This window comes from Synchiropus splendidus, chromosome 2 (genome assembly GCF_027744825.2).
Source record: "Synchiropus splendidus isolate RoL2022-P1 chromosome 2, RoL_Sspl_1.0, whole genome shotgun sequence".
Taxonomy (NCBI): domain Eukaryota; kingdom Metazoa; phylum Chordata; class Actinopteri; order Syngnathiformes; family Callionymidae; genus Synchiropus; species Synchiropus splendidus.
Window position 1 is genome coordinate 13,896,965 of NC_071335.1, and position 27,750 is coordinate 13,924,714.

The window sequence follows — 27,750 nt, forward strand, 5'->3', positions numbered from 1 at the left end:
CGATAACTCAGTCAATCGTTGAACTCCCGCGAGAACATGTGAAGTACACGGCAGTGCATCGTGAAGCATTATACATGTTGACCCTACTAGCTGCTTGCAGAACAACTTCCATAGAACTTATTTAACGGTTTCTGATGGCGCGGTGACTGTAACTCCGATTGTGTACGTGCCCTTTTGACCTGTAATGCTTTCTTTTCTGAGATAACATGTTTAAAATGTAATTAACAATAATTTAAAGAACAGATATAAAGACAAAGGGGACAAACAGGATTTGATTTGATTATTTGTGTTTATTTTTAATATAAATAACAGTTAATAAAACTCAAGCAAACACTTTCACAACTTCTTTTTTTTTCTTACTATAGCTATTCTCCAGAATCCGTTTAGATGTTATCTGCAGCGGTAATGTATCTAGAGATGAAGTTCTTGACCTCAGAAATGTGCATGGTCTCTCTGATGGTGGTGTCTCGGCTCCGCACTTGAAGGAGGCCACTCTCCAGTGTGTTCTCACTGATCAGGATGGTAAAAAGTACTCCCATCTCATCATACCTGAGGAAAGTAAGGAAGCAGTATTGAGGAAGCCCCAGTTACAATAACAATAATAAAAAGTCTTTTACTTGGTGGTGAGCTGCTCCATGGATGTTGGCGCAGTTTCAAGATAGCCAGGCCAAGCAGAAATTTTCGCCTCCAAAAATTCTTGCAGAAGTCCAGCACAAACCTACAAAAAAAGGTTATATTTATTAAATACATTAAGATTCACAATTCACTTTCATTATATTAGCTTGATTTGAATCCATGACAATTGAATCTTTACTCACCCGTCTTAGCTCCACTGTTGGTCCCCTGTTGATATCTAGCGCCACTTTCACTGGAGCCAAAAGGGGATGCAATCTCAGGACCTGAATAAATGTTTAACATTGAGCAACAACATGGTATTGTTTCCATCATATCATAACATATTTGAAAACTGTGCTCAAGTGTAAAATGTCACCTTTCGCTGCTGCAGTCTCTGTTTGGTGTCTTCTCTCCTGAGGAGTGAGTTAGACAGGAAGGCCAGCAATCCACGGTCCATGTTTCCAGATACTGCGATCACATGAGGCACTGTTTTGCGCCCATCACGACACTAAAATGGGTTTTCAACAGTTAAATAATCCACATTGTAAAACCAGAAATATATATAAAAAGAGAAGCAGGTATGATGCGATGCACACCATTAGTCAGTGCAAATGTTAAAATAAAAGAGAAACACACACATGCAGTTTTGAGCGGTTTCCTTTGTGCATCTGCAATAGCTCTGTATCTCCTCTACTCCACAGCAACTCTATTGGTTCTTGACCCCATGGGAAGTTGTAGGATATCTGAATGCCACGAGATGCAGCTACTTCAAGATCTTGCTCTTTGACGTCACTGGAGCTGAAGTCGGATGGAGACAGAGCGAACTGAGGAGAACCAGATCAAGTAAGTGGTGGTGAGATCTATAGCATCAAAATAAGCAAATCAACTCTAAGAAATCCGTAATGTTTTAAAAATGTTCAGAGATGAATCGAATTCATGGGAAGAACGAGTGCAGCCTCCGGAGGCACGTACCTTCCTCCACCACTTCAGCCTGTGACGAGCCCAGTGATCCAGCCACTGGGATGAGGTACGGGGAGAGCAAAACCACACCAGAGATGCCTGGGTGACCTCTGCTAAATTACTAAAAACAAAGAGAAAAATACAGTGGTACTTCAGTTCTCGACCACAATCCGTTCCAGACGGCCGTTCGAGAAGCGAATTGTTCGAAATCTGATTCGATTTTTCCTATTACAATTAATGGAAAAAGAAATAATGCGTTCCAAGCCTTAAAATAGGCTTTTGTAGGAGTGAATGTAGAGTGTCTGCTGCAGGTGCGCTGTTCCTCTATGTGTGTGGCCGCTGCATGTGGGAGGGGTTGCCGAGTGAGTGACGTCTCTCCAGAAGTGAAGAGGTGCCCGGTGCGTGTCCAGCTCTGAATGTGCGCTTCTGTGCAGTTTGGCTGTGACAAAGTCATAAACCAAGTCACGCTCTGTCCCAGACTCGCCTCATCCCTGTCTGAGCTCCAGCCGACAACAGGACATCAAACCCTGGAGTGCGCGCTCCAGCACCTCCCCTGTGACACTCTACCACGGTCCAGTGTGGAGACAGGAAAGGTTTTACACCTCAATATGAAGAAAAAACAGTCAGTAAATGTAGCTAACGGGACACGTCTGCATACAGAGGCTGCGTTATACACAATAACAAAGTGCGTGGGTCAGCTGATCGGTCCGCGCGTTATGTTTTTCCCGGCTTTTTTCGGGGGCGTTTGAGTTTTGGATTTTTGTTCAAAATCAGAAGCAAAAAAAATTCGAAATTTTGGTTCGAACTCTGATTTGTTCGAAGTCCGGGACGTTCGAAGGACCACTGTACTTTTAGTCTCACAATTAAAACTACCTAAGGTTAAAGGAGGGACTCACCAGCCAGAGCCATCCAATGACTGGAAACAGGTACCTGTCTCAGCCAGGCCAAAGGGGAGCTTCTTATTCATCAGCTCAAACGTAGGGATGAATTGATCCAAGGCACCTAAGCACCAAAGATATAATAAAACCTCCCTGCAGCTGTTCTCCGTTTCTCCAGTGATAAGATATGGACACAGGCCACTGTAAATTGAGTTACATTTTCTTTTTGCGTGCAGCTACTAAATAACACATTTCAGATACAATTAAATAAAATACAATATTGGACTTTAAATATGAACTGCATAATAATTACAGTGATACATCAATATCAATAGCGGAACGTGTCAGCACTAGATTACAATAGATTTTTTTACCTTTTCAATGTTCTTACAAATATGAGACAAAGGTAACATTTGGTCAACTAAACTGAATCAGTGGTGTGGAGTGTTATACCCTGCAGAAGGTTGGTCCTCATTGATGGAGGTTCTTGAAGGATCCCGGTCATCTTCATCAGCTTTTCCCTGCTGATCTCGTCTGGCTCTTGAAACGTGTTCTCTCCATCCACCTCCAGGTGACGACAAAGAGTGTTTATTCCATAAATCTGCGCGCCGGAAGAGGACATCGAGAGCCACCACTGATTCAGGAGGTTGCTCCGGAGCTCTGTTCCCAAAGGTCCGTAGTTGCACGCCAGTCCCATTTTGAACAGAGCCACATTCCTCACCCCAGGGGAAACATAGTACCGATCCACAAAGAGCTGCTGTAGAGACTTAATGGAACCCAAAAGGTCTGTTGTCGAGGCCGAACACAACGTCCTGGTTTGACACAGAACGTTGTTGACATACCACGTGGAGAGCCGAAAGAACATTTAGACTACCATAACGGCGCTTATCACGTAAAACTTAATATTCAAGTCGTCGTCGTTGTTGTTGCAAGTTCTACTTCATAAAGTCGCAATCCGATTGATACGGCACGGGAGATCACATCCGAAATTTAAACTGACACAACTTTCACTGAACCGGATGTAGTCGCATGACTTCCGCTTACTGAATAAAACTTTATTAACAAGACAAGATGACATTGATCCTTCCATGGCGATTTATCGTCAGAATTGGTTGAAATTTCAATATTGAGCGCAACGATCCCCTTCAGTGTTGATTCAACGCTTTAACCACATGATAGTTCAACGTTGATTCAATTACTTTTTATGTGTTGAGCAGATTCTTCGAGGTAGAAAAAAAAAACCCCACCACCAACGGCTACAAAGCCAAAAGGGACCCAGAGGTCTTATGACATCCCAGTGACCCGGGTTTGCTCCAGCGATCATGGAAGTTCCGCAGAGTTTGGCAGCTCCCACTCGGCTCGGTCGGATCTTACACCAGCAAAAATGGACCACTCTTTTTTTTTTTTTTTTTTTTTTTAGATTCTATAACCAACAGGAATGGTCGGTCTACAATCTCAAAACATATACAGTAACCACTGATAGAATTGTAAACAACTATTATGAAGTACTGTATAATCTGACAGCAGCATTTCACCTTTGCCTACCAAGTGTCTAGTTAAAAATATATGGAAAAAGAAAATCAAATCCTTTACTTTCGGAATGTGGCAGACATAATTGACTAGTAGACTACCAAGGCACGTTGTGTGATGGACATTAACATTTCTGTACAATTATTTTTAATAACTTAACTGGTAAATTAAATCCGTTGAACACAGTTGAAGTGTCGAAATGTCCCTTAAATAATGTATCAATGCATGATGCAAGCGTCGCTCATGTTATAAACACCGTTTAAACCTTTGAATAAAAACACAAAACATTTAACTGAAAAAGGGTTTCAAACACCCTTTTCTTTATTTATGTGGTAACATTGTTTTAATAATATCACAACAGTAAACATTGCATTACCTAGTAAAAATAAATTACTGAGGAATGTAACAAAAACACTGAAAGTGCAGCAATCCATCTAAATCTCTGGGTTTACTGAATAATTCAAACCTTGCTGTGAGGAAAAAAAAACAGTTAAACAATTTGAAAGAATAAATGACCAGAATCAGAAGTACACTCCAAACAAATCAGGTTCCCGTGTAAGATATCTACTGTGGGAAGGGAGGCGGGGGCATAGGGTACGGTGGCATGGGTGGTGGCGGTGGGCCCTGTTGGCCCTGTGACTGGGGTTGCTGAGCATTGAAAGGGAATGGTGGGTGAGTCATGCCATTCTGAGGGGGCCTCTGCATGCCTCCAAACTGTGGAGGACCTTGGAAGCCTTGGTTGCCAAAAGAACTACCTGGGTTTGCAGGAGCACCAAATTTACCCTGTCCGTTGCCGTTGTTAAAATTGTTACCATAGTTACCGCTGGGGTTGCCCGCACCGCCTCCAAAGTTGCCACCGTTCTGGGTCTTATTGCCTCCGAAGGCACCTTTGGGGCCATTACCATACCCTCGATCACCATCCCTGAAGCTATTACCACCGCCGTAGTTGTTGCTCCTCCCACCTCCAGAGTACCTATCGCGACGGTCATCCCTGTAGCCACCTCTTCCCCCTCTTCCACGACCTGGGGGAAAAGTGACAGGAGAGATCAGGGCCATTTCCATGGCAATAGATATTTCACACGGCGTTCATTTTACCTCCTCTATCTTCTGCCATCTGGATCAGTTTCGGGTTGATGGCCTGGTTGGCCTCGCGCAGAACAGAGATCAGATCACTGGCCTGTTTCATGTTGTTGGGGGTGAAGAAGGTGTAGGCCGTGCCCGTTTTTTGACTTCGGGCCGTACGTCCAATGCGGTGGATATAGTCCTCGGAGGAGTTAGGGTAGTCATAATTGATGACAAATTTCACATCCTCCACATCTGTGAAAGTGTTGCAGTGTGGCAAAACAAAATATGGAGGCCACACGGGATTTTGCACACCACAACAGCCAGATCAAAAGAAAAGTTAGCACTGTTGAGGGCTTGAGGGGGGAAAGTTGTTGTAAGGCTGCAAGAAAATATCTGTTAAAGAGACATTGTTGAATACACACGGTTTCCAGGGGAATAACTACTGTGGGAAGAGAGAAACAATGCACACTCCAATTGCTTACCATAATCGGAATCAAATACGACAGACTCCCTTTGGTTTATGAGGGAGAAAGAAACAAGTTCAAGTCTTACCATAAAGGAGTATGCATTCACTAGTCCTTTCCCAATGCAGCGAAATCCCCCACAAATTGTCAAGTGACATCCAGGAGCTTCTACGCAGTTGGGCCACGATAATCACTGGGGCCTCCGCATGTGCCAATATTGGACCAGTCACTGGTACGTATTTTTGCAGGTCCCAGTACACGCTCAAAGCTTGGTATTAAAAAGGCCACACTGCACGTCTTGCCAAGAGCAAATAGACCAAAGTAATTTAACAGGGGGCCCCTTGAGTGGCCCTGGCATTTGAACCCTGTGGGACCCCTACGGTGAGAACACAAGTCAGCCCCCTCTACCTATAGCAGTCTCATCAAGGCAAGATGTTCCAAGAAGCCAGTATTCACTTGAGAAAATGTCTCTCATTGGCAGGTCTCGACATGACTATAAAACGCAGGCGAGGGAGGAACTTAGTTTTGAGCTTTCACTCTCTGTCATCTTATAAGATGTCCCCACTACCGTCTAGATCACATGTGCCAGGTCTTAATTTTTTTTCAGAGGCAAATACAAATTTTTTTTCCAACTGCTCTCTCCATTTCAAGAAATCCAGCACTCTGACGGAAAGAAAATGACTGTAAATCCACAAGCAGCCATGCTGTGACAAAAGCTCCGAGAGGTATCGATTGTTCCAAATCTCAAACAAGTGACTTGCAATACGACGCTCTGTAACACAACAGCATGCAAGGCAAAAGTCACGTGATCAAGCAAATATTTGTTTGGTTCAGGTTTGAGTTGGAAACAGCTGGATGGTATTTTTGTCAGGGGCACTCCATGGACAGAGAACAGATGTGTGTGTATTTCAACGGAGACAAAGGCTTAGCCACACAGCCTTTAGAAGATCACTGGCACACAAGAGCTTTCACCTCTCTAGGCCCACTGGGTGGCAAGCCAGTTGAGCCCTTCCAATATGTCATTCTTCTCCCTCTCGAGGCCTCGGATTGTCATGCCTAGCGCCTGCCACAAAGACTCCACCTTAAGGTGAGAAAAACTCAGAGAATGCATAGAAAAGTTAAAGAAAGTAAAACCACTTTCTTTAAAATAAGTGTAGAACACTGAAAGAACAGTTGGACAACTGAATTAAACACTGACCTAAGCCACGAGAGGCCACGTCTGTCGCGATGAGGATGGGAGCTTTGCCATACCGGAACTCTAAAAAGAGACCAGACATTGACAAATAACAGCCATTACAGCAACAACGTTTCGATTCCAATGAGAGCTCCTCACTCACCATTGAGGACCCAGTCTCTCTCCTGCTGGCTTTTGTCCCCATGGATTCCCATCGCGGGCCACCTGTGAAAGAAGTTACAGCATTGAACACATGATGAAAACATTCACTATCAAAAAGCCCAAATTAAAACAGGCTGGAAGTGACTTGTTAACTTACCCATCTCTTCTCATCCTCCTGGTTATTTCATCACACCGACGCTTGGTCTCCACAAAAATGATGGTCTTGTTCTCCTTCTCACTCATGATCTCCTCCAGCAAACGGATCAGTCTAACAGAATTAAAAAATATATATACACTTATAGATGATGCCATGAGATATGCATTTTTTTAGGTGAGGAATTCAGTCACAGCAGAATGGTTTTACCACATACATGTTGTGAGTGAAAATACATATTCACAAATAACTGCAAAATTAGATTATAATTCGTATTAACAGCGATAGTGACAAGGCCAGTGGCGGTCCTCTCAGGGTGAACCTACCTCCCTGGCCCCTCAAAACCAATTGAATAGATTAAACTTGCCTTTTTTGAGTGACAGCGTAAATGTAGTGTCATTTTGCGCTACATGAAGGGTCGACATTCAAAGCTGCGGTATGGCTATCAAGGCTCTAATGCTCAGATGCGCATCAAGTCACGTGACTTTACAGTAGTACAGTGGTTGAAGCTCAGGCCCGTGATTCACACTGTTGCCTGTTTGTGTCCGGTCTATGTCTCTTTTTGAAATGTACGCATTTTACCATAATCCTGTTTGAAATATGAAAATAAATAACAGCCATCTACTTCGTTTTTACAACCAATCAAAAATCCCAACAGATCCTAATAAAACCTCTCTTTCAATCCCAGTGTAATATGAACAGCCTGATTCCTGGTGCTCCTCCCTCTCCAGCCAGAGACACATTGGACCATCACCTGCAGTTTCTTGGATGGAAAATGAATCCCAACTTCACTGCTGCTTCCTTTATAATTTTCAGTTTTTGTTAATTAGCCAAGCAAAACAAATCACGTTGATAACAATTACGACCAAGTTGCAATTTTATTTATTTTACATGGCTCGTGCCGCCTCCCTAGTACCGCCGTACCGTGCAGATGCCCGGTTCGCCCGTACCTAAAACCACCACTGGACCAAGCACATAAGCAACAGGTGTTGTTACTACAGCAGTTCATAGAGTCTACTTACTTGTCTTCTTTCTCCATGTCATTGCAAACGTCAACTATCTGTAAGATGTTGTGGTTGGCACTGAGCTGCAGTGCTCCAATGTTGATCTGAATATATTCTTTGAGAAAGTCCTCCGCAAGCTGTCGGACTTCCTTCGGCCAAGTTGCACTCCACATCAGTGTCTGACGGTCTGGCTGATTTATAAAACAACAAAATGTCAAACAGCCATTGTCCATGAGATCTTTCACAACATCTCATTTGATATTCAACTGTGAGAGTTCCACAATGGCACTGAATAAAGTGTATTACCCTGATTTGATCCACTATCTTGCGGATCTGTGGCTCGAATCCCATGTCAAGCATGCGGTCGGCTTCATCCAGCACAAGATAGGTGCAGCGGCGCAAATTTGTTTTGCCACATTCCAAGAAGTCGATTAGGCGACCCGGTGTTGCAATACAAATCTCCACTCCTAAAACAAAACCAGAATTATCAGAGTGCTATTAAGAACATGGAAGTGAGGACTATAACATATATACGGTCGGCAAACGATTACAAAGAAAGAAATGTATGTTTTCTGCACAGATTTTCACTCATCGGGACTTTGCGCTTTAACTAGGGGTGGGATTCGATAAAAAAAATTATCCAATTTGAGAATTTGTGATTAATTAATCTCAATTAATCGCAGCTTAATGTATAAGAATATTTGCCACAAGAAGACCAGAAGAAAAATAAATTTAGTATATTACTGAATCAAATGATGAACCCATACATACATTTAAACAACAAAATATTGTTTATTTGCATCAGTTTGACGATAGCACAATAAATCACCATGGTGTCTATATTCAAGTTTTTATATCACCTTATTTAAACTAAAGCTCTTTTAAATATTTGGATAAGAGTTTCAATTTTACAAGAATTTCAAGTACATTAAGAGTAGTGGAAACCCTGGCCATTGTGTAGTGAAAAACCTCCCTGAACAAAAGCAAACAGATGCTTTTGATTGCTTTTGTTCAGGGATTCCTCCATGTTTGTTGTTGTTGTTATCATTCTAGCTGCCACATGTCTTGTGCATCAGTGGGATCAGTGGAGCAGGAACTCCTGCACTTACAAAGGTTCCGTGTCATCTGGAGAGCAAGATGTTAAATTAAATCAAATTAACTATTGCATTTTCGTTGTTGTAATTAATTCATCGTAAATAACTGGTTAAAATCCCACCACTAGTTTTAACCCCAACTTTCTTCAAATCAACAATAACTTCCTTCTTAAACTGTCTTATCTGAGTGCATCCATGCAAACTCACGACAGACAACTCACAACATAAGTAGCAAAACTAGCCAAAGTCATCAAACATTATGGCTATTTGGGACCATTACAATGCGTGTCACATTGAAGACCCACAAGATAGCAAGGTGAGATATGAATACATGCCCTTTATGATGAATTGACACTAAGACGTGCCTTTGAAAATCCAGTATGTTTTAGAGAGAAATCCATTTTAACTTTAAATGACTTTAAGAATGTGGCAAGAGGAAAGCAAACCTCTCTCTAGATCTCTAATCTGCGGTCCTTTAGGTGCACCGCCATAGATGCAGGTGCTCTTAAGTCGGGACACTCTTCCGTACTCGGCTGCAACTTGCTGCACCTGCTGAGCCAGTTCACGGGTTGGAGCCAGCACCAAACACTGTTATTAAAAGAGATATTTCCGCATTAATTTCCGTTCACAACATTTCAGTCCTCCTCAAACACATACATACCACTGGTCCATCTCCATGCTCCAAGAATGGTTGATGTTGAATGTGCACAATTGCAGGCAGAAGGTACTGGAAAGGGAGAATTTATTTCATTACTTATCTGAAAGATATTTGTCCACATGCTATGCAAATATAATACAAAGGACTCCGTTTTGAGTCAACAGTTTCAGTGGATTTTTACCAATATTTGCTACATTACACCAAGTTGTAGGTCCCAGTTAGCAGCAGTTAAACAGAAGCTACAAAATGCCTACCCTTGTGAGCATTATTGTACAATTTTCACAGCACAATGTAAGAGGTAGTCTCATAATGATTTGACAACACTTACAGCAAGTGTTTTTCCAGATCCAGTTTGAGCAATGCCAACCATGTCTTTTCCGCTGAGGGCTACCGGCCAACCTTGAGACTGAATAGGGGTTGGTTCAGTCCAACCCTGTTTAACAATAACATCCATTACATAGCCTGAAAAAAAAAAAGTCATTTTATGTTGCGCCTTGCTCTGTGTCACAAAGTGAAATAGAGGTGATGAATTTAAGATGGGTTAAGATACTTACTTGGAAAAGCAGCTTCATGGAATTTAACAATTGGTTTGGGACACTCTCTGCCTTTTACTGTGACTTCCTTGTTTCTTCTATAGAGCTCAACATCTTGCTAGAATAACATGATTTAAAATTGAAAAAGTCACTTCAAAAACAACTCCAATACGTCCATTACTTTTAGAATACAAAAAAAAGTCTCTTACAATTGCTCTGTGGGTTACATCCGGGTGCTCCTGGTAGAAGTTTTTCCGAAACTTGGGAAGCTCATCGAGGTTCCAGTGTTTCTTCCGCAGCCTCTCACCAGGGTTGCCAAACTTTCCAGAGTTCGGTCCTCCCCTATTTCCGCCCCCACCTCCAAAGCGAGGTGGTCCGCCTCCATACCTTTTTTAACCAAAAAAAAATAAATAAAAAAAAGTAGGACATGATTTGAATGATACGGAGCCCTTTATTTTTTTTGGATGTGACATGCATGACTTTGTTTTTTTTGACCAAGATAACAGTTGTCTCGAGATAATTTTATATGAAGATACAATCGTAAATGTTGTCTGCGTAGCCGTCTCTCTGGCAAAGCATTTTGTATATGTCCTCCTGGAACCACTATGTCGCCCATGGCTTCATAACGTTGCCAGTAACTGTCTGCAAGTCTGTGCGCTTTTAACACTCATTCACTCACACTCACTCACTCATGGATTTCATTTTGAGACTTGAAAATAGCTGAAACACATGATCAAGTGCCTTCTCCTCAAAATAATACCATACGTGGCTAAGCTATACATATATCTGGAGATACAAATTATCTCGAGGTAACTTATCTCAGGAGAAAAAAAAAAATAAAGTCATGCATGCCACATGTGGTATTAATTTGAGTAGAAGGCACTTGATCAGAGTGTTAAAAGCACAGACTTTGCCGTCGGCAATATTCTGACTTGCAGACCGTGAATGACAACGTTGGCGAACAGTTACGAGGGACATGGTGGTTACAGGAAGTAATCATTTCTTGAGATAAAAATGATCTCAAGATAACTGTCACCTCGGGCTAAAAAAATGAAGTAAACACACGCATGTCACTTCCAGGGCTCCGTAGTATGACACTGATACTACCCTCGGAGAAATTTAAATGAGGCCCTTCAACTTTTATTTTAAAATACTTTTTGAACACACGCTTGCATTTCATTTCAGTCAACTCAATAAATGTTTTATTTTACTGACAGCCAACTAACTGAAGTATTTTTCCCCACAGGCTTGGGTACACGTAGGTATTATAGACGACTTAACTGGCGAAAAATATCTACTTGTTGCTGTAGCCAAGTTAGACACGTCCAATCACATTCACTAGTATTAGTATCTTAAGTATTGTGTGCCAGTGATCTCATTCGAGTTGGGTCTGTCGTGACTGTTGACATCGGGAGGCCATACTACCAGAGTTGGTCAGAGAAGAGGGATGAGAAGTTGGTTACAGATTTGATCCCAACACACAGTTATATTGATGGAAACTGATCTGGAGACATGACATGCTTTACGAACAACAGAATAAGACGGATTTCGATTTTATATTTTATTTTATTTCATCAATTCTGCGGCAATTGAGATCGGTGGTGGTGTCTAAATGTGATGTGAGTCAAGTGAGCATTTTACATGAAGTGAAAATCGTTGGCGGGCGAAAAGGACTATCGACTGCGGCGGAGAAGAACAGGAAAACGGCTACATCAAACTGACATGGATGAACTGCGTCATCCTCGAAGTTAGCGAGGAAAGGGCACCACCTGCAAGTCGCAGCCATTTTACCTCAATACAACCGAGTAGTTACGGCATATTCACCTCTCAAACTCAATGAATCACTAGGAAATCTGGCAGCAAACAATCCAAATGGCATAAATGATTGAGCGTTGAACAGTGACAGCGGGCGGCACCCGAGGCAGGCGCCTGTGTTTGACAAGCAGCAGAGCACAGACTCACCCACGATCTCTGCCTCGATCTCGATCAGAAAAACCGGGCATGTTAGAGGGATTTCAACGGACGGATCAAATGTCAACCTTTAAACACTACTTTGTTCAAGCCCGTCGAGTAAAAGCTGATTATTAAAGATAGTACCAAAAAAAAGAAAATGCCGGCAGACTGAGCTCGTCTTCGGTAGGCGGATATGACGTCAGATGCGGCTGGTAACATTGTATCAATGCGCGTCAAAGCCACGGCACTGTTTTCAGCACTATTTCATGCTATGTCATTCCCTTTTATATTGCTTTTATTCATGACTCCAACAAAGATGCTATAATTTCTTACAATTTGTTCAACTATTTTATGTCTAACGTGATGCAAACAAACTCAAAATGATGTTCTTTATTCCTTTTTTTTCCCAAATAAAATAATGCAACAGATATTAAAACACGTTAATATATTTGGTCAGTAGTTATTATGCATGAATAAAAAAACAAGCTGAATAATTACACAGTGAACCACAGTGGAGCCACACAACCAGTACAGGTCGCCAGTGCACAATGTATACATTACAGCATAAATGCAGGGCTTTAATATTGCTGTTTCTCATGTATGCTTTTATTTTCCTATAATTCCAAATATAGCAATTTTTTTTCAGGACTTTCAACCACAAGAAAAGAAGAAGTATGGGGCACTTGGAAGTGTGAAACAGCAATAGAAGAAGGAACTTGCAAACATGCAAAGGCCGACTCAGCACTCCATTGAATGATGATTTTATTGTGATTACACAAGAGGACACTCTGTTTTGAGACACTTTTTGTTTTGATGAATTCTCCAACAAAGGGCAGAGTTACTACAAGGGCCTCGCTGTGGCTTTTGGACTCCTGTGTCTCCTACAAGTTGGTCTCAATGTTTCCCTTCGTATTGTAGGACCTGAGTATTTTGGTTGCTGTTCGTTTATCTTTGTGGTTAATGTTGCACAAACATCTCTGGTCACGAAATGCAAGACAAAGAAAGAAAAGCAGCAGTCAAAAAAGGAACTATACTGATACTTTGAACAGGTTATTTTGATAGAAACATGTCTTCATCTTGGATGTCTTGTAAGTAAAAACAGGAAACAGGACTCCACTGACCATAAGGTACATACACACGGATGCACACACATTTTATTCAAAACTTAATCTCTTAACAAAAATAAGGGAATGTCTTTTAGCTATTTTCAGGTCTTGTCGATAGAAGAATTTCCTAAAAAGGAAATCCAAGAGTGGAGAAAAATGAATCAATATACTTCTTTGCAATCGTACAGGAACTCACTCATCTGTATCAACATTTTCAAGCCTTCATAATGAAATATCACTAATTATTGCAACAACTATAACAGATGTTATTGTTGAATCAGATGCCCGAGCCACCTCAGCTGGTTCCTCTGGATGTGGAGGAGCAGCGGCTCCACCCTGGGCTCCTCCCAGATGACCGAACTCCTCACCCTATCTCTAAGGGTGCGCCCAGCCACCCTGCGGAGGAAACTCATCTCAGCCGCTTGTATCCGCGAAAACAACTGATGATTCCATTTATTTTGCATGTTTTAAATAACATCTTTATTAGTCATTAGTCTAGGCTGCACAACAAATATCCCTCACAGAACTTAAAACACAAAATAAAACAAATACTTTCCCAGAATGGAAATATGTGCTGCTACACTTAAAGGAATCAAATCTCATAAACTGATATGGTACCTTTACATTAAAATAAAATTTAAAGCAATAGGTGGTTTGCAAAATGAAGATAAGCACTAGTTTAAGGGCCATTTTGTCCTCTCCACACACAAGCCCTGTAGCACAGAAAATTCCGATAACCCTGAAGGCACCATCCACATGCAACCGAGATACATAGATCAGCGCGTCACCCGAGAAAGTGAAACATATTGATAAAAGGTCGGGCAGGTTGCAGTAGCACAAGTTGCAGTAGGCAGGATCTACAGTGACCTGAAGGGGGCAAAAAAGTGAAGCAACTTAAAAGATGCAATATGTCTGCGTGGCAAATGCTTTTAGTTTAGTTGCCTAATGTAAAATAAAACCTATTATAATCATCGTTGCCACCACTTTTGCTAATGGTTCCCCCTCAAAACAAACTGACATGACATGACCACAAAGAACTGAAATCATGGGCGCTGGCCGGTGAGCCACTTCTCTTTTCTGATTTCTACTTATTTTGACTTCTTTTCAATGTCCCTCATTGATAATCAATGAATCAAATGCACCAATACACAACATAAGTCTCCCAAAATGTATACCAGTTAAACTTACGCATCAAACGACTTCTTATTACAAACTGATAATTCTGTGAACGCTTCATTTTAAAAAATGTAATTCTGCAATTTTTTTTTTTTTAATAGATTCAGATTTTTGTATATATTTTTGGAGAAATACTACTACTACTAATAATATACGGATGTGATCATATTATCATGTCATGAAAACATTAAAAAACTAGGTAGGTAGGAAACTTTATTGTCAAATATGCTACAGTACAAGACATAGCATGGATGAAATATCTGTTCTCTCAGACCTGGACACATGACATAAAAATCACAGACAACATAAAAATCACAGACAGGAACAAATATAAATAATTGATAAATACACAGCAGGATACATGCATGCAACAAAAATCATCGTCACATCAGTCCATCAACCACCTGGGGGAGCACCTAGCTCATAGCAGCATGGCAACATCCTCTGCCCTAAACCCTCGCATCGGCTGAGGCAAAACTCTGGAAAAAAAAAAAAACCCTATCAGGAGGAAAACAGAGAAACCTCAGGGTGAGCGTGAGAGGAGGGGTCCCCCACCCAGGACGGCAGACGTGCAATGGATGGAGCCAAAAGTGCCTGGTGCAGACCCGGGGGCAGAGCAGGAAGGGAGTTCAGCATCATGACAGCCTGGTGGACGAAGCTGTCTCTTAGTCTGCTAGTTCGTGCGTGGTAACTCTGGAACCTTCACCCTGATGGCAGCAGCGTGAAGAGGCGGTGCGACGGGTGGGTGGGGTCTCCTGCGATCCTCAGGGCTCTCCGAGTGAGGCGAGTCTTGTAGATGTCCAGGAGGGATGGAAGAGGGACCCCGATGATCTTCTCAGCCGTCTTCACCACATGCTGCATGGTCTTGCGGCAGGCGTTCAAGAGACGAACCACACTGTGATGCAGCTGGTCAGAACCCTCTCGCTCGTGCCCTGTAGAAGGTGCACATGATGGGGGACAGAACTCCAGCTCTCTTCAGCTTCCGCAGGAAGTACAGGCGCTGCTGGGCTTTCTTGGCCAGTGCTGTGGTGTTGGTGTTCCAGGTCAGGTCCTGGGAAATGTGAACACCCAGGAACTTGGTGCTGGTGACCTGTTCCACTGCGGCACCAGCGATGAGAAGCGGGGGATGCAGGACGGGTCGTCTCCTGAAGTCCACCACCATCTCATTGGTTTTCTCCACGTTCAGGCGAAGGTTGTTGTTAGCGCCCCACTGGACCAGGCGGCTCACCTCACTCCGGTAGTTGGACTCGTCATCGTTCTTGATGAGGCCCACCACGGTTGTGTCATCTGCAAACTTAATGAACAGGTTTGAGTTAGACACAGGTGCACAATCATATGTCAGCAGAGTGAATAGGAGAGGACTCAGAACACATCCCTGAGGAGCTCCAGTGTTCATCGTGAACTAAGAACAAACCTTTCAGATGGTTTCAATGGCATCATTTTGAATAATGTGGCTTAATGTATATTTGTGTTGCAATTTTTTGTCTTACTTCTTTTTGATTCCAAAATAATGTAGATATAAACACTTTAATATGTTTGCTCAGTATTTACAGTATTTGACATGAATGGAAAAACAATAATGCAAACTACGGTGGAGGCAGCGAACGAGGACATGTCCACAGTCCATCGCAGTACGCAATGTTTTGTGACAAATGACAGTATGAATACAGTGCTTCAATATTGTTGCTTCTGATGTATGATTCCAAATACAGCAAATTATTCATGGATCGATGTCAGGAGTGTCAACCACAAAAAAGAAGAAGTAGGCGGCACTTGGCAGTGTGAAGCAGCAATAGAAAAAAAGAACAATCTGATAAAACTCCTTCTGTGTTAGGAAACAAGTATAGCAAAGATGGTTCGTAAAGAACACCTCACAATGGCTGCAGATTATATCAACGTGCCTGAAACTTCCACCCGACGGTCAACAACTGCAGCATCCGGTAAGACCATGCAGTCCTTTCAATGATCAGAAACTTTAAAAGTTTATATCATTTTAACATGATTAGCAGGTATTACGCCGCATAATGTTTATTGTTTTGTTTCACTTCGTGATTTCGTGAGTCGCTAAAAACTACTCTCTGGAAAAGGTTTGAAGGAGTTGCTTTATGTTGGGAAATAGGCTCAAATAGGCCTAAATTACCGAGCAAACTTCATTTATTTGAAAGACACAAATCACATTTCTGTATGTCGATCAAGATTGGTTAAGTGAAGGAGGCTGACTTGCTGTGGAAGAAGAAGGAAATGTGAACATGTGAAAATGCTCCTTTTTTGGACGTATCTCAGATTATGAAAACATGGATGTGGTGAATCTTTAATTCAGTTGAAAGAGGAAACCACATTTAACGTAATCCTGAAACATGCATCATGGAAAGTCATAACAAAAAAGTTCCAAAGGAAGTGTTTTGCAATATTGAATGTGAAAGCCAATTTTACCAGTTGACTTTTTTTCAACACATGACAAACGAGGTATGAAAACAAGTGTTTCTTTCCACTTACAGACTATTCTGGAAAGACTCCTGATATTAAAAATGAGTGCGCAGACGTGAAGATAAAGCTTGATTCCTTAGGTAGGTAAACTATTATCAAATTATTCTCTTCATTTGTAGATAGACATTTTGGTTAGATGAATGTGGGAATCTGAACTCAATATAATCTTTTTTAAGCAGCCGTAATGTATTTTCTTACCATCATAAGGACATATTGTTATGAGGACTTGTTTTAATGATCCAAACAGATGAGTATTTCCAACAAGGATGGCTGTATATCCGCCCCAGTGTCTACTACGTGTCACCAGTTAAGAAATCCTGGTTTGACAGCAGAAACTTCTGTGTTGAAAGAGGTGCAGACCTGGTGGTCATCAACAGCAAAGAAGAGCAGGTCTGTCACGTGTAACAACTGAACTCAAGGGTGATGATAATAAAATGTTTCCCTTGAACTTTTTTAGGGGTTCATGAATAAATTTGTAAAGATCACATGGATTGGACTGAGTCAACGGCAGGACAACGGGCAGTGGGTTTGGGTGGACGGGACTCCGCTGAACATAAGGTACGCACACACAAATGTACACACTTTTTTTATCAAATGACACATTTTCCTGCTGTGGTTTCAGCTTCTGGTCCCTTGGAGAGCCCAATGATGTTGATGGAAAAGAAAACTGCACTGAAATAAATAACCGTCCTGTAGGAAAAAGCTGGAATGATGCTGATTGTCAAATTGAGAAATTTTGGATCTGTGAGAAGAACATAAATTTCCTGTAACAAATATATTCCTTTGCTTCTGGAGCATCACTGTCTGTCCCACCTCAATAGTCCACTGTTATCTAGAGTGAAACTTGCTGTTTCAATCATGCTTCTGAACAACTCACAGAGGGATTTGCGGAGCATGAATGGATTTGTTTCAGCATTTCATTTTTCATAATATTTGCGGCAAGAGATGTTTTTTGCAGCAATTATTAGCGGCTTCTGGTAAAAAACAAAAAAACAATTATAACGTGATGATCTTCTTTAGGAATCACGAGATGAATTATGAGCGGATAATAATTCATAAGTCTGAGGAAGCTGATGCATGAGCCTTCTGCTGTTGTCCTGTATCGTTGCAGCTTCAAGCCAGACAATATTTTACCAGAGGTTTCTGGATCAGGAAACCAGTTTATGTATGAGATTTGCCTCGCATTTGTAACATGGTGTAACAAATATCACACACACACCAAAGTGAATGACATTTTGAAGGTGTATAATAAAGCATGAATGTAACATCTGCTGTTTCTGATAAATCTCTTCCACTCTCCATAAACAAAGTCATGTGAGTTGAATTTATGTATGACAAGCCCAACAAAGATGAGTGAACATTTATACATCAACAAATTTTGCTGCAGATATAAAGTGGGCGAGCTTATTATAAATTCTGATTATAGATGCACATTTTTTCCATTTTGAGAACATTTTCCATGACTCAATTCCTTAACAAATATAAGGGAATGTGTTAGCTATTTTCAGGTCTCATGCCAAGCAATGCGAGTACAGTGGTAACTTGGTTTGAGGCGAGTCTGGGACAGAGCGTGAATTGGTTTATGACTTTGTCACAGCCAAACTGCACAGAAGCGCACATTCAGAGCTGGACACGCACCGGGCACCTCTTCACTTCTGGAGAGACGTCACTCACTCGGCAACCCCTCCCACATGCAGCGGCCACACACATAGAGGAACAGCGCACCTGCAGCAGACACTCTACATTCAGTCCTACAAAAGACTATTTTAAGGCTTGGAACGCATTATTTCTTTTTCGAGTCAGATTTCGAACAATTCGCTTCACGCTTCAATAAAAATGATTATCTATGTCTATGTCTAAATCTATGGGACACAGATTACTCAGAGCAGGGTTTTCCAACCGCTTTTCTAGCCCTTCATTCAACGAAAATATCCCAAGGCTCACCACTAAAGGAACATTGTGCGCTTAGTTGAACGTTTTGTAGAAATTCCCTTTTAATTTGTGAAAACCTTTTGCAAATGACACTGTGCTGTTTTGGCATGTCATTTGCAGAAACAAATAGCAGAAAATGTGTTTGTTTAAAAGTGTCGACAGAACGTTATAGGCAATATGGAAAAACTACATCAGGATTAATATGTGTTTTAAGTAACTGTTTAGACGTTATCACAATTGCACTTGCATTTTTGAAACTAACTTGCAAGTTTCTGGCAATTTAGGCCAAAGAACTTCTTGTTTGGAGAATTTCCAGACAAATCTTAGATTCTTTGCCTCAGCTTGCTTCATAACTACCATTATTCTTTCTCTCTTCACATTTTGGAAAGCATCTATTTGGTGCTGTATGAAGTTTTTATCCAACTATCTGTTAGCACTGTTAGCTCTGTTAGCTCAGTCTTTGACGTCGTGGGTCCGACAAGGAACACAATCATTCTGTCGTGCAGGTGTGTGGTCAAGTCGCATCAGGTTTAAAAACAACTCAAAGTTGCGAATTTGACCGGCTTCTTTGCTGCGAGTGTGTGTGGGAAGAAGAGCCCCAAGTGCAGCGCAGCTGCGACTCATGGACGAACCAACCTTTAATAGAAAGGCACTGGTACAACACATACCTCCACCAAGACACTCAAGTTTGCCCCAAACTGTGAATTTGACGTGATCGACCAACATGTATTTTATTCATATATTTCATATTAAATATATTTGAGTGCAATGAGTGAAACGCCACGACAGGTGGCAGTCGCATTAAGGAGCTCAGTGAAAACACAGTCAGCAACATTGGATGAGAGAGAAAACCTTCATTAGTAGATACACATTTTGGTTCGATGAATGTAGGAATCTCAACTCAAATATCTTTTTTTAAGCAGCTGTAATGTATTTTCAGGACATATTGTTGTGCAGACTTGTTTTAATCATCCAAACAGATGAGTATTTCCAACAAGGATGGCGGTATTTCCGACCCAGTCTCTACTGCATGTCACCAGTGAAGAAATCCTGGTTTGACAGCAGAAACTTCTGTGTTGAAAGATGAGCAGTGGGTTTGGGTGCACGGGACTCTGCTGACCAGAAGGTACGCACATGAATGTACACACATTTTATCAAAAGGAAAAGAAGAAGACTGCACTGAAATAAAGCACCTTGACATGGAAAATAGCTGGAATGATATTCCTTGTCAAGATGAAAACTTTTGGATCTGTCAGAAGAATATAACTTTCCTGTAATGGATGCATTTCTTTGCTTCATTGGCATCAGTATCTTCATACGTCCCTAGTAGCTCTGAATGTTTTGCTTCTTCATGTAGCCTGCAGTTAAAAAGAGGAAACTGAGCATCATTGGGAAATATTTAATTTCCCAAAAATTGTGAATTCAGTTTCAACTGTGCTTCAGAACAACTCACAGAGGGGATTTGCAGGAATGGGTGAATCTTTTACAGCATTTTATTTTTCATAACTGAGGAAAGGGATGTTTGTTGCAGTGATGGATCCTATTATTATTTTTATGTGTGGTTTCTGCTAACAACAAATCATACACTGGTTAATATAGACAATGATGAAGTACCAGTGGATAAATTATGAGCATATTGTAATTTAAAAAGAAGAAATGACTGATGTTTGAGTCTTCTGCTGTTGCCCTGTATTGTCGCAGCTTCTAGGATAAACCAAACAATATTTTACCTAATGAAAGTGAAGTTTTGAAGTCAACCAACTACCTTATGTATGAGATTTACCTTGCATTTGTGAGAAGGTGTATGTATATACTTTTGCGTTTTCTGTGGGGTCCCTAAATTCTGCCTTTTCTGATGAATAAGGTCTTGTGGCAAGCAATGCAACTGGCGATGGCTGCACATAAGCCATAGTCAATTGCATGTCATGTTGGCACTTTGAAATAAAAGTATTTTGTGGAGTTTGGAGGACAAAGGTCGCGGAGATCAACAATGTTTACCTGAAGAATGTCATTTCAAAGAAAATGGCTTCTCATCACGAAACGTATATGGACAGCAATGGCTGGCATTAGTGGTTATTTTCAGTGTATTATTAGATGTTTCGGTGAAGCCAATCCATAGTCTAATCACGACATTCACCAACAGGAGGCAGCAGTAAGAATGGAAAGCCACTTTCCTAACATCCAATCAAAGAACAATTACATTTGAAACGACAGGCTCAAGAGTGTGTCAGTATTTGTTTTCATTTATATATGAGTCAGAGTTTGAATTAGCTCAGCTACTTCTGTAGTCACAGCGAAGTTCTGTTCCTTTGGTTATTCTAGCGGGCCACAAATAGAGAGAGTAATTCAAAATGGTTTCATATGAACTTACTGTGAAAGCTATGGAAGTTGAAGTGTGGAACTGAAACATCTACACTAACACTTCATGACATAAAGCAGATCCACAACAATGGATTGTCTCCTCAGGTTTCTCAGATGCAGTGAGTAACGTCTTGCATCGATGCAAGTCAAGAACAAACAACCATTCAAAAGAAAGAAAATCAGATGGAAAATATATATTTTTAAATGGATTGAATTCTTCATAAGGCTTTGGAAGGTTTCCGATTGTATTACAGATCATTGGTGGAAGGATGAGTTTCAAGAAGGGGGCAGGTGCTACAGTGAGACAGCAATAGAAGAAGGAACTTGAACATACAGAACCGTCTGATAAAGTTGTGACTGCCTGAGAAGATTAGCATGGCAGAGGTGGTTCGTGAAGAAAGCATCAGAATAGCAACAGAATACAACGACATGCCTGAAACTTTCTCCCCAGGGTCAACTACTGCAGCGCCTGGTAAGAAAAAGCACTCCTTTGAACGATTATGAACTGTGATAGTTTGTATTGTTTTAATGTGGCGACGTGAGAGGACAAGCTGCTTGATGTTTATTGTTTTGTAAATCTTCTCCAACAAAGGGCAGAGTTACTACAAGGGCCTCGCTGTGGCGTTTGGACTCCTGTGTCTCCTACAAGTCGGTCTCAATGTTTCCCTTCGTATATGTGAGTATTTCTGTTGCTGTTTGTTGTCTCTGAGGTCACTTTTGGAGAAAAGTCTCTGGAGCGACTTCATGTTGAAAAATAATGTCACAAAATGTAAGATACAGAAAGAAATGCTACTGAAAGTTACAAAGAAAAGTGTTTTTTTTTCAATTCTTGGTTTCTGTAAACAAATGCAGCCATTAAAAGGACTGAAATGATCCAAAATGCATATTTTTGTTTATCACGCATAACATTCCTTCAGAAAAGAAGGTAAAGTCTTTGTAAATGCAGACATGAAGAGCTCAGTGTGTGTGGGGAGGAGGAAGCTGTGGCAAACCCTGAACGGGACTTCTGAATTTTTCTTTCAGATGCAGACCACAGTCAGTTATAAAGTGACAAACTTTTCTCTTTTCTTCTCACTTACAGACAATTCTGGAAAGCTGGCCAACATTGACTTCAATTGTACAAATGAGACTGCAGTCATGAAGATGAAGCTCAATGAATTAGGTAGGTAAATGAATATAAATCTTAATTCATGGGTTTCATGCGAGTTCGAATATATTTATCGATGCAATAAGAGCTGAGGCTCAGAGTTGCATGGAAGCACAGAGATGGAGTTTACACCTGGAAAAGCACTGGGTTGCACATTCCTCCACCAAGCCACACATTTTCACCCAAACTATTATTTTGATATTATTGCCCTCATTTTATCTATAAAATGTGTATTTAAATAAGCTCAGGTCAATGTGCTCAGTCGGGCAGTAGGGGGCGGTATCATTTATGCGCTCAATGGTTGAGTGAGAAAAGCTTGACAAGAGAGTAATTTTTGAGTTCTTTCTGTCTGTCTATTATCAAGAGCCACAGTTTATCACCATAGACACATGAATGTAGATTTACTTCAGTGATTCAACAGTACATTGGGTTTAATAAAGTCAGGATTTCCAACTTGTTTATTTAACCTTGATATAAATAGAATAAATAGAATAAATAAATAGAAATGAATGCAGGAATCTGGAATTAAATATAATCCACTTTCTAAGTGGCTGCAATGTATTATTTCGTTGTCATGAATACATGTGTTGTTATTTTCATCCAAACAGATGAGTATTTCCAACAAGGATGGCGGTATTTCAGAACCAGTCTCTACTACGTGTCACCAGTGAAGAAATCCTGGTTTGACAGCAGAAACTTCTGTGTTGAAAGAGGTGCAGACCTGGTGGTCATCAACAACAGAGAAGAGCAGGTCTGTCACATGTAATAACTGAACTCAAGGGTGATGATAGTAAAATGTTTCCCTTGAACTTGTTTAGGAGTTCATGAATAAATTTGGAAAGATCACATGGATTGGACTGAGTCAACAGCAGGACAACGGGCAGTGGGTTTGGGTGGACGGGACTCCGCTGACCAGAAGGTGCACACACACAAATGTACACTTTTTATCAAATGACACTTTTTCCTTTTGTGGTTTCAGCTTCTGGTCCCCTGGTGAGCCAAATGATTTTGAGGGAATAGAGGAAAACTGCACTGAAATAAGGGAACATTCTATAGAAAAGAGCTGGAATGATACTCCTTGTCAGCTGAAGAAATTTTGGATCTGTGAGAAGAATATAAATTTCCTGTAACAAAATGCAATTTCTGTGCTTCAGTAGAATCACTGTCTATCTCACCTCAATAGTCCACTATAATCTATCGCAATTTTTTTATATATCATCTGATCGAAGAGATGTTTTTGTGCAGTGATGCATTTTACAACATTTTTTTTAATTATTATTGGTGGCTTCTGGTAAAAACAATCATAAGTTGTGATGATACGCTTCAGGAATATATATTATGAACAGAAAATAATTCCTAAGTTTACGGAGTGAAGTGCTGATGTTTAAGTCTTCTGCTGTATTGTTGCAAGATTTGCCTCACATTTGTGAGAAGAAGTGAACGACATTTCTGTACGTGTATAATAAAGCATGTATGTAACATCAGCTGTTTCTGATAAATCTCTACTACTCTTCATAGACAAAGTCATGTGAGTTTATATTATGTATGACAAGACTGGTGAACATTTATTTATCAACAAATGTTGCTGCAGATATAAAGTGGGGGAGTCTATTATAAATGCTTACTATAGATGGGCCTTTTAGTGCATTCAGTTTTGTTTCTTTGTACAGTGGCACCTCGGTTCTCGACCACAATCCATTCCAGACGGCCGTCCGAGAAGCGAATTGTTCGAAATCTGAATTGATTTTTCCCATTACAATGAATGGAAAAAGAAATAAAATAGTCTTTTGTAGGAGTGAATGTAGAGTGTCTGCTGCAGGTGCGCTGTTCCTCTATGTGTGTGGCCGCTGCATGTGGGAGGGGTTGCCGAGTGAGTGACGTCTCTCCAGAAGTGAAGAGGTGCCCGGTGCGTGTCCAGCTCTGAATGTGCGCTTCTGTGCAGTTTGGCTGTGACAAAGTCATAAACCAAGTAACGCTCTGTCCCAGACTCGCCTCATCCCTGTCCCAGCTCCAGCCCACAACAGGACATCAAACCCTGGAGTGAGCGCTCCAGCCTCTGAGGTGTGGAGAGCGAGCACCTCCCCTGTGACACTCTACCACGGTCCAGTGTGGAGACAGGAAAGGTTTTACACCTCAATATGAAGAAAAAACAGTCAGTAAATGTAGCTAATACATGTCTGCATACAGAGGCTCTGCGCATGTTATCTTTTTTCTGGCTTTTTTCGGGGGCGTTCAAGTTCTGGATTTTCGTTTGAAATCAGAAGCAAAAAAATCTCAAAATTTTTGTTCGAAGACCGAGGTACCACTGTACTTTGTATTCCCTGTCGCATAGAGGTTCAGTTTGATATGAATTGTTTGGTATTAAATTTTTTTGGACTTGATTCCGGTTTCAGTCCCCTTCCTGTTGCATGTGAGTTTCCCATTTAAAGGGACTGTGTTTTAGCTATTTTCAGGTGCAATGCCATTGTTTCAATAAATGGATATCCATGCGGATGTGACGCAGATTACTGAGACAAGGGTTTTTCGTCATGTTTATTAGCCCCTCGTTCATTGAAAAAAAAAAAAAATCCAGAGGCTCACCTGAAAAGCAACATCGACCAGTGCACAATTGTGCTTAGTCACTTTTAATTTGTGAATATCTTTAGCAACTGACACTCTGCTGTTTTGGCATGTCATTTGCAGAAACAAATTGCAGAAAATAAAATTGGCGTGTTGCCCATCCCTTTCTGTTGAAAGAGATGGGCAATATGGAAAAATTATATCAGGATTTATTAGTCTGTTTTAAATGACTGTTTCAATTTTATAACAATCTCACGTGCATTTTTCAGACTAACTTGAAAGTTTCTGGCAATTTTAGGCCAAAGAACTTCTGGTTTGGAGAATTTCCAGACAAATCTTCAAGATCAAGATTCTTTTCCTCAGCTTGCTTCATGACTACTCTCTCTTCAAAATTTGGAGCACGTTTATTTGGTTCTGCATTTAGTTTTTAGCAAATTTTGATGGTCTACTAGCTCTATTGTGCTGTGCAGACAGTCTTTTCCATCATGGGTCTGACAAGGAAAACTCCATCATTCTGTCGTGCAGGTGTGTGGTCAAGTCGCATCAGGTTTAAAAACAACTCGAAGTTGCGATTTAATGTCTGATCACCCACTTCTATCGCGGGAAAAACTAGGTGGAACTGGATAATTTCCCACGGCACACTAGTGTGAGAGTATACAGAATCAGCTTTATTTCCTTTATGTCAGTGAGGATCCCACCAACCAGGAAAGTGCTTTAGTACATTGTGCAATAATTTAAATAAAATAATATAAGTAACAAATAAATAAATGAACCACAAACAAAGGCTGTTCAGCAAATTCACCATAGCCAGAGGGAAGAGGAACAAACAGTCCATGACCAGGGTGAGAAGGGTCGGCTCTGATCCGACCTGCGCGTCTCTGGGTCCTGGAGACATACAGGTCATGAAGAGGTGGTAGTCACCTTCTCAGCAGAGTGCACAATGCACTGCAGTCTGCCCTTGTCCCTGGAGGTGGCGCTGCTGTACCACACAGTGATAGAGACTGTGAGGATAGACTTGATGATGGCTGTGTAGAACTCCACTAGCATCTTAGTCTGTAGATGGAGTTACCTCAGCTGCCACAAAATGAACATTCTCTGTTGGGCTTTCCTGATGGGGGACCTGATGGTCGGCTCCCATTTGAGGTCCTTGGTGATGGTGGTTCCTAGGAAGCGGAAGGAGTCCACAATGGATATGGGCGACTCAGCAATGATGTACAGGGAGAAGAGCAATGGAGAGCCCTGAGGAGACCCGATGTTGAGGGTCCAGGTGTCTGAGACAGTAGTCCCCAGCCGCACACGCTGACTCTGGCCTGTCGGGAAGTCTGTAATCCAGCTGCGTTGAGTTGACAAAGCTGTCTTGAAGCAGAAAGAATCGTATTGAAAGCAGAGCTGAAGTGCACGAACATGACCCTGCCCTAGGTTCCTGGGGAGTCCAGATGCTCCAAAATGAAATGAAGGGACTGGTCAACTGCTTCGTCCACAGATCTGTTTGCTCGGTGATAGATTTCAGTTCCCATGATGCTTTGCAGTCCAGCCAACCAATCAGAGAGGTGAGGGCAAAATGGCTGCGGGACACAACAGTAATAGGTGTTGCGAACTCACATGGGGAGTGACACGGCTTACAGTCCACTATAAGACATTCCAGAGAGGGAGAGCAGTGTTGAAATATCACTGACACATTTGTACACCAGCGATCGTTGATGTAGAAACACACTCCTCCATTTGACAGCACCTTCTTTTCCAAAGGCGTTTTTCGGATTTAAGTGCAGCTTTTTGCTTATCTGTTAGGATTTCTGTGTCTGTAATAGTAAAGATCATTATATCTTGAGATGGTATTTGTGCTTTTGCTGTATGATCTGCAAAGTTGTTTCCTCTAGATACTACATCTTGTTAGTTAGTATGTGCTTCACATTTACAGACTGACACTTGTTTAGGAGGAAGAACAGCTTCGAGTAGTCGTTCTAACAACTCTTCATGTTTTACAGGTTTTCCTGTTGCAAACCCTGTCCTCGCCATTGTGCAGCAAAAAAGTTGTTAAAATGAGAAAGCATATTGGCTATCTGTGTAAGTGTTAACTATTTTTCCTTTTGAATATTCAAGTAAACGTTCAGCTTCCTGAGCTGATATCTGATTGTTCTGCAGCATTGATCACTTTTTCATCAGTAACTACGGCAATGAATGTTTGTGATTTGCCATATTTGTCCTTTATACAGGAACCATCTGTATAGATGTTTATTGCTTGCTGTAACGATTGATAAATTTGAGATAAATCAGGTCTTGGTTTTGCATTTTTTTTCACTTTCTACCAGACAATCGTGTGGCTCTCCGTCACTTGGTCATGGTAACAAAGTAGCTGCATTCAAAGTTGTACACCGTTCAATAGTTAGATGTGGTTGAGACGTTAGGATTGCGAAGCATGACAAGTGTTTTGCAGGTGATAAAAATGTCATTTTACTTTGTAAGAGTAAAATTGCAACTGCATGAGGGACTTTTGGGGTTAACAGGTGAAAAAGTACAATATGTGTGGATGCTTGTACTGCAACTGAGCATGCAACAACTGCTTGTACATATGGTGGAAGGGCGCGTGTTATATCATTAAGTTAAGTTGAGTAATAAGCAATGGGCCTTAATTTATCTCCTGATTTTTGGAATAGGACTGAGGTCATATGTCCTTCTTTACAATCTACCGTCTGAATAAAGGGTTTTGCACAGTTAGGAAGCCTAAGTTTGGAGGTTGT

At 41.2% G+C, this 27,750-nt stretch overlaps 4 protein-coding genes across 4 annotated transcripts; 2 read left to right on the forward strand and 2 right to left on the reverse strand.

Annotated features, from left to right (window-relative positions):
• Positions 1-116: 116 nt before the first annotated feature.
• LOC128753742 (DNA polymerase subunit gamma-2, mitochondrial-like) lies at positions 117-4,125 on the reverse strand. Its single transcript, XM_053855777.1, has 8 exons — positions 2,907-4,125; positions 2,472-2,577; positions 1,588-1,696; positions 1,254-1,439; positions 992-1,123; positions 819-899; positions 618-718; positions 117-549 (listed from the first exon to the last, which is right to left on the reverse strand). Exons 1-8 carry the CDS (start codon positions 3,316-3,318, stop codon positions 384-386), a joined length of 1,293 nt encoding a protein of 430 aa, XP_053711752.1. The 5' UTR covers positions 3,319-4,125; the 3' UTR covers positions 117-383.
• A 145-nt stretch (positions 4,126-4,270) lies between these two features.
• LOC128753740 (probable ATP-dependent RNA helicase DDX5) lies at positions 4,271-12,442 on the reverse strand. Its single transcript, XM_053855774.1, has 13 exons — positions 12,254-12,442; positions 10,501-10,678; positions 10,313-10,409; positions 10,087-10,220; positions 9,762-9,827; positions 9,547-9,688; positions 8,313-8,473; positions 8,025-8,197; positions 7,006-7,116; positions 6,850-6,911; positions 6,711-6,770; positions 5,079-5,300; positions 4,271-5,005 (listed from the first exon to the last, which is right to left on the reverse strand). The coding sequence occupies exons 1-13, from the start codon at positions 12,292-12,294 to the stop codon at positions 4,548-4,550; spliced, it is 1,905 nt and encodes a 634-aa protein (XP_053711749.1). The 5' UTR covers positions 12,295-12,442; the 3' UTR covers positions 4,271-4,547.
• A 3,879-nt stretch (positions 12,443-16,321) lies between these two features.
• On the forward strand, positions 16,322-18,224 carry LOC128754596 (CD209 antigen-like protein E). The gene is made up of 5 exons (XM_053857318.1): positions 16,322-16,466; positions 17,025-17,093; positions 17,261-17,403; positions 17,471-17,571; positions 17,636-18,224. Exons 1-5 carry the CDS (start codon positions 16,379-16,381, stop codon positions 17,781-17,783), a joined length of 549 nt encoding a protein of 182 aa, XP_053713293.1. The 5' UTR covers positions 16,322-16,378; the 3' UTR covers positions 17,784-18,224.
• Positions 18,225-21,656: 3,432 nt separating this feature from the next.
• On the forward strand, positions 21,657-23,649 carry LOC128754656 (CD209 antigen-like protein C). Its single transcript, XM_053857424.1, has 6 exons — positions 21,657-21,778; positions 21,899-21,982; positions 22,388-22,468; positions 23,062-23,204; positions 23,272-23,372; positions 23,433-23,649. The coding sequence occupies exons 1-6, from the start codon at positions 21,682-21,684 to the stop codon at positions 23,581-23,583; spliced, it is 657 nt and encodes a 218-aa protein (XP_053713399.1). The 5' UTR covers positions 21,657-21,681; the 3' UTR covers positions 23,584-23,649.
• The last annotated feature ends 4,101 nt before the right edge of the window (positions 23,650-27,750 follow it).

What these genes read in the sequence shown, in the direction of transcription:
- LOC128754596 (XM_053857318.1), top strand. Translation starts at nt 16,379, where the DNA reads ATGGTTCGTAAAGAACACCTCACAATGGCTGCAGATTATATCAACGTG. An exon ending in GTCAACAACTGCAGCATCCG is followed by an intron (nt 16,467 to 17,024) that starts GTAAGACCATGC and finishes TTCCACTTACAG; the next exon opens with ACTATTCTGGAAAGACTCCT. An exon ending in GGGACTCCGCTGAACATAAG is followed by an intron (nt 17,572 to 17,635) that starts GTACGCACACAC and finishes CTGTGGTTTCAG; the next exon opens with CTTCTGGTCCCTTGGAGAGC.
- LOC128754656 (XM_053857424.1), top strand. Translation starts at nt 21,682, where the DNA reads ATGGCAGAGGTGGTTCGTGAAGAAAGCATCAGAATAGCAACAGAATAC. An exon ending in CAATGTTTCCCTTCGTATAT is followed by an intron (nt 21,983 to 22,387) that starts GTGAGTATTTCT and finishes TCTCACTTACAG; the next exon opens with ACAATTCTGGAAAGCTGGCC. An exon ending in GGGACTCCGCTGACCAGAAG is followed by an intron (nt 23,373 to 23,432) that starts GTGCACACACAC and finishes TTGTGGTTTCAG; the next exon opens with CTTCTGGTCCCCTGGTGAGC.
- LOC128753740 (XM_053855774.1), bottom strand. Translation starts at nt 12,294, where the DNA reads ATGCCCGGTTTTTCTGATCGAGATCGAGGCAGAGATCGTGG. An exon ending in ATGTAACCCACAGAGCAATT is followed by an intron (nt 10,410 to 10,500) that starts GTAAGAGACTTT and finishes ATGTTATTCTAG; the next exon opens with CAAGATGTTGAGCTCTATAG. An exon ending in AGATAGTGGATCAAATCAGG is followed by an intron (nt 8,198 to 8,312) that starts GTAATACACTTT and finishes TTTATAAATCAG; the next exon opens with CCAGACCGTCAGACACTGAT.
- LOC128753742 (XM_053855777.1), bottom strand. Translation starts at nt 3,318, where the DNA reads ATGTTCTTTCGGCTCTCCACGTGGTATGTCAACAACGTTCTGTGTCAA. An exon ending in AGAGACTGCAGCAGCGAAAG is followed by an intron (nt 900 to 991) that starts GTGACATTTTAC and finishes ACATTTATTCAG; the next exon opens with GTCCTGAGATTGCATCCCCT. An exon ending in CAACAGTGGAGCTAAGACGG is followed by an intron (nt 719 to 818) that starts GTGAGTAAAGAT and finishes CTTTTTTTGTAG; the next exon opens with GTTTGTGCTGGACTTCTGCA.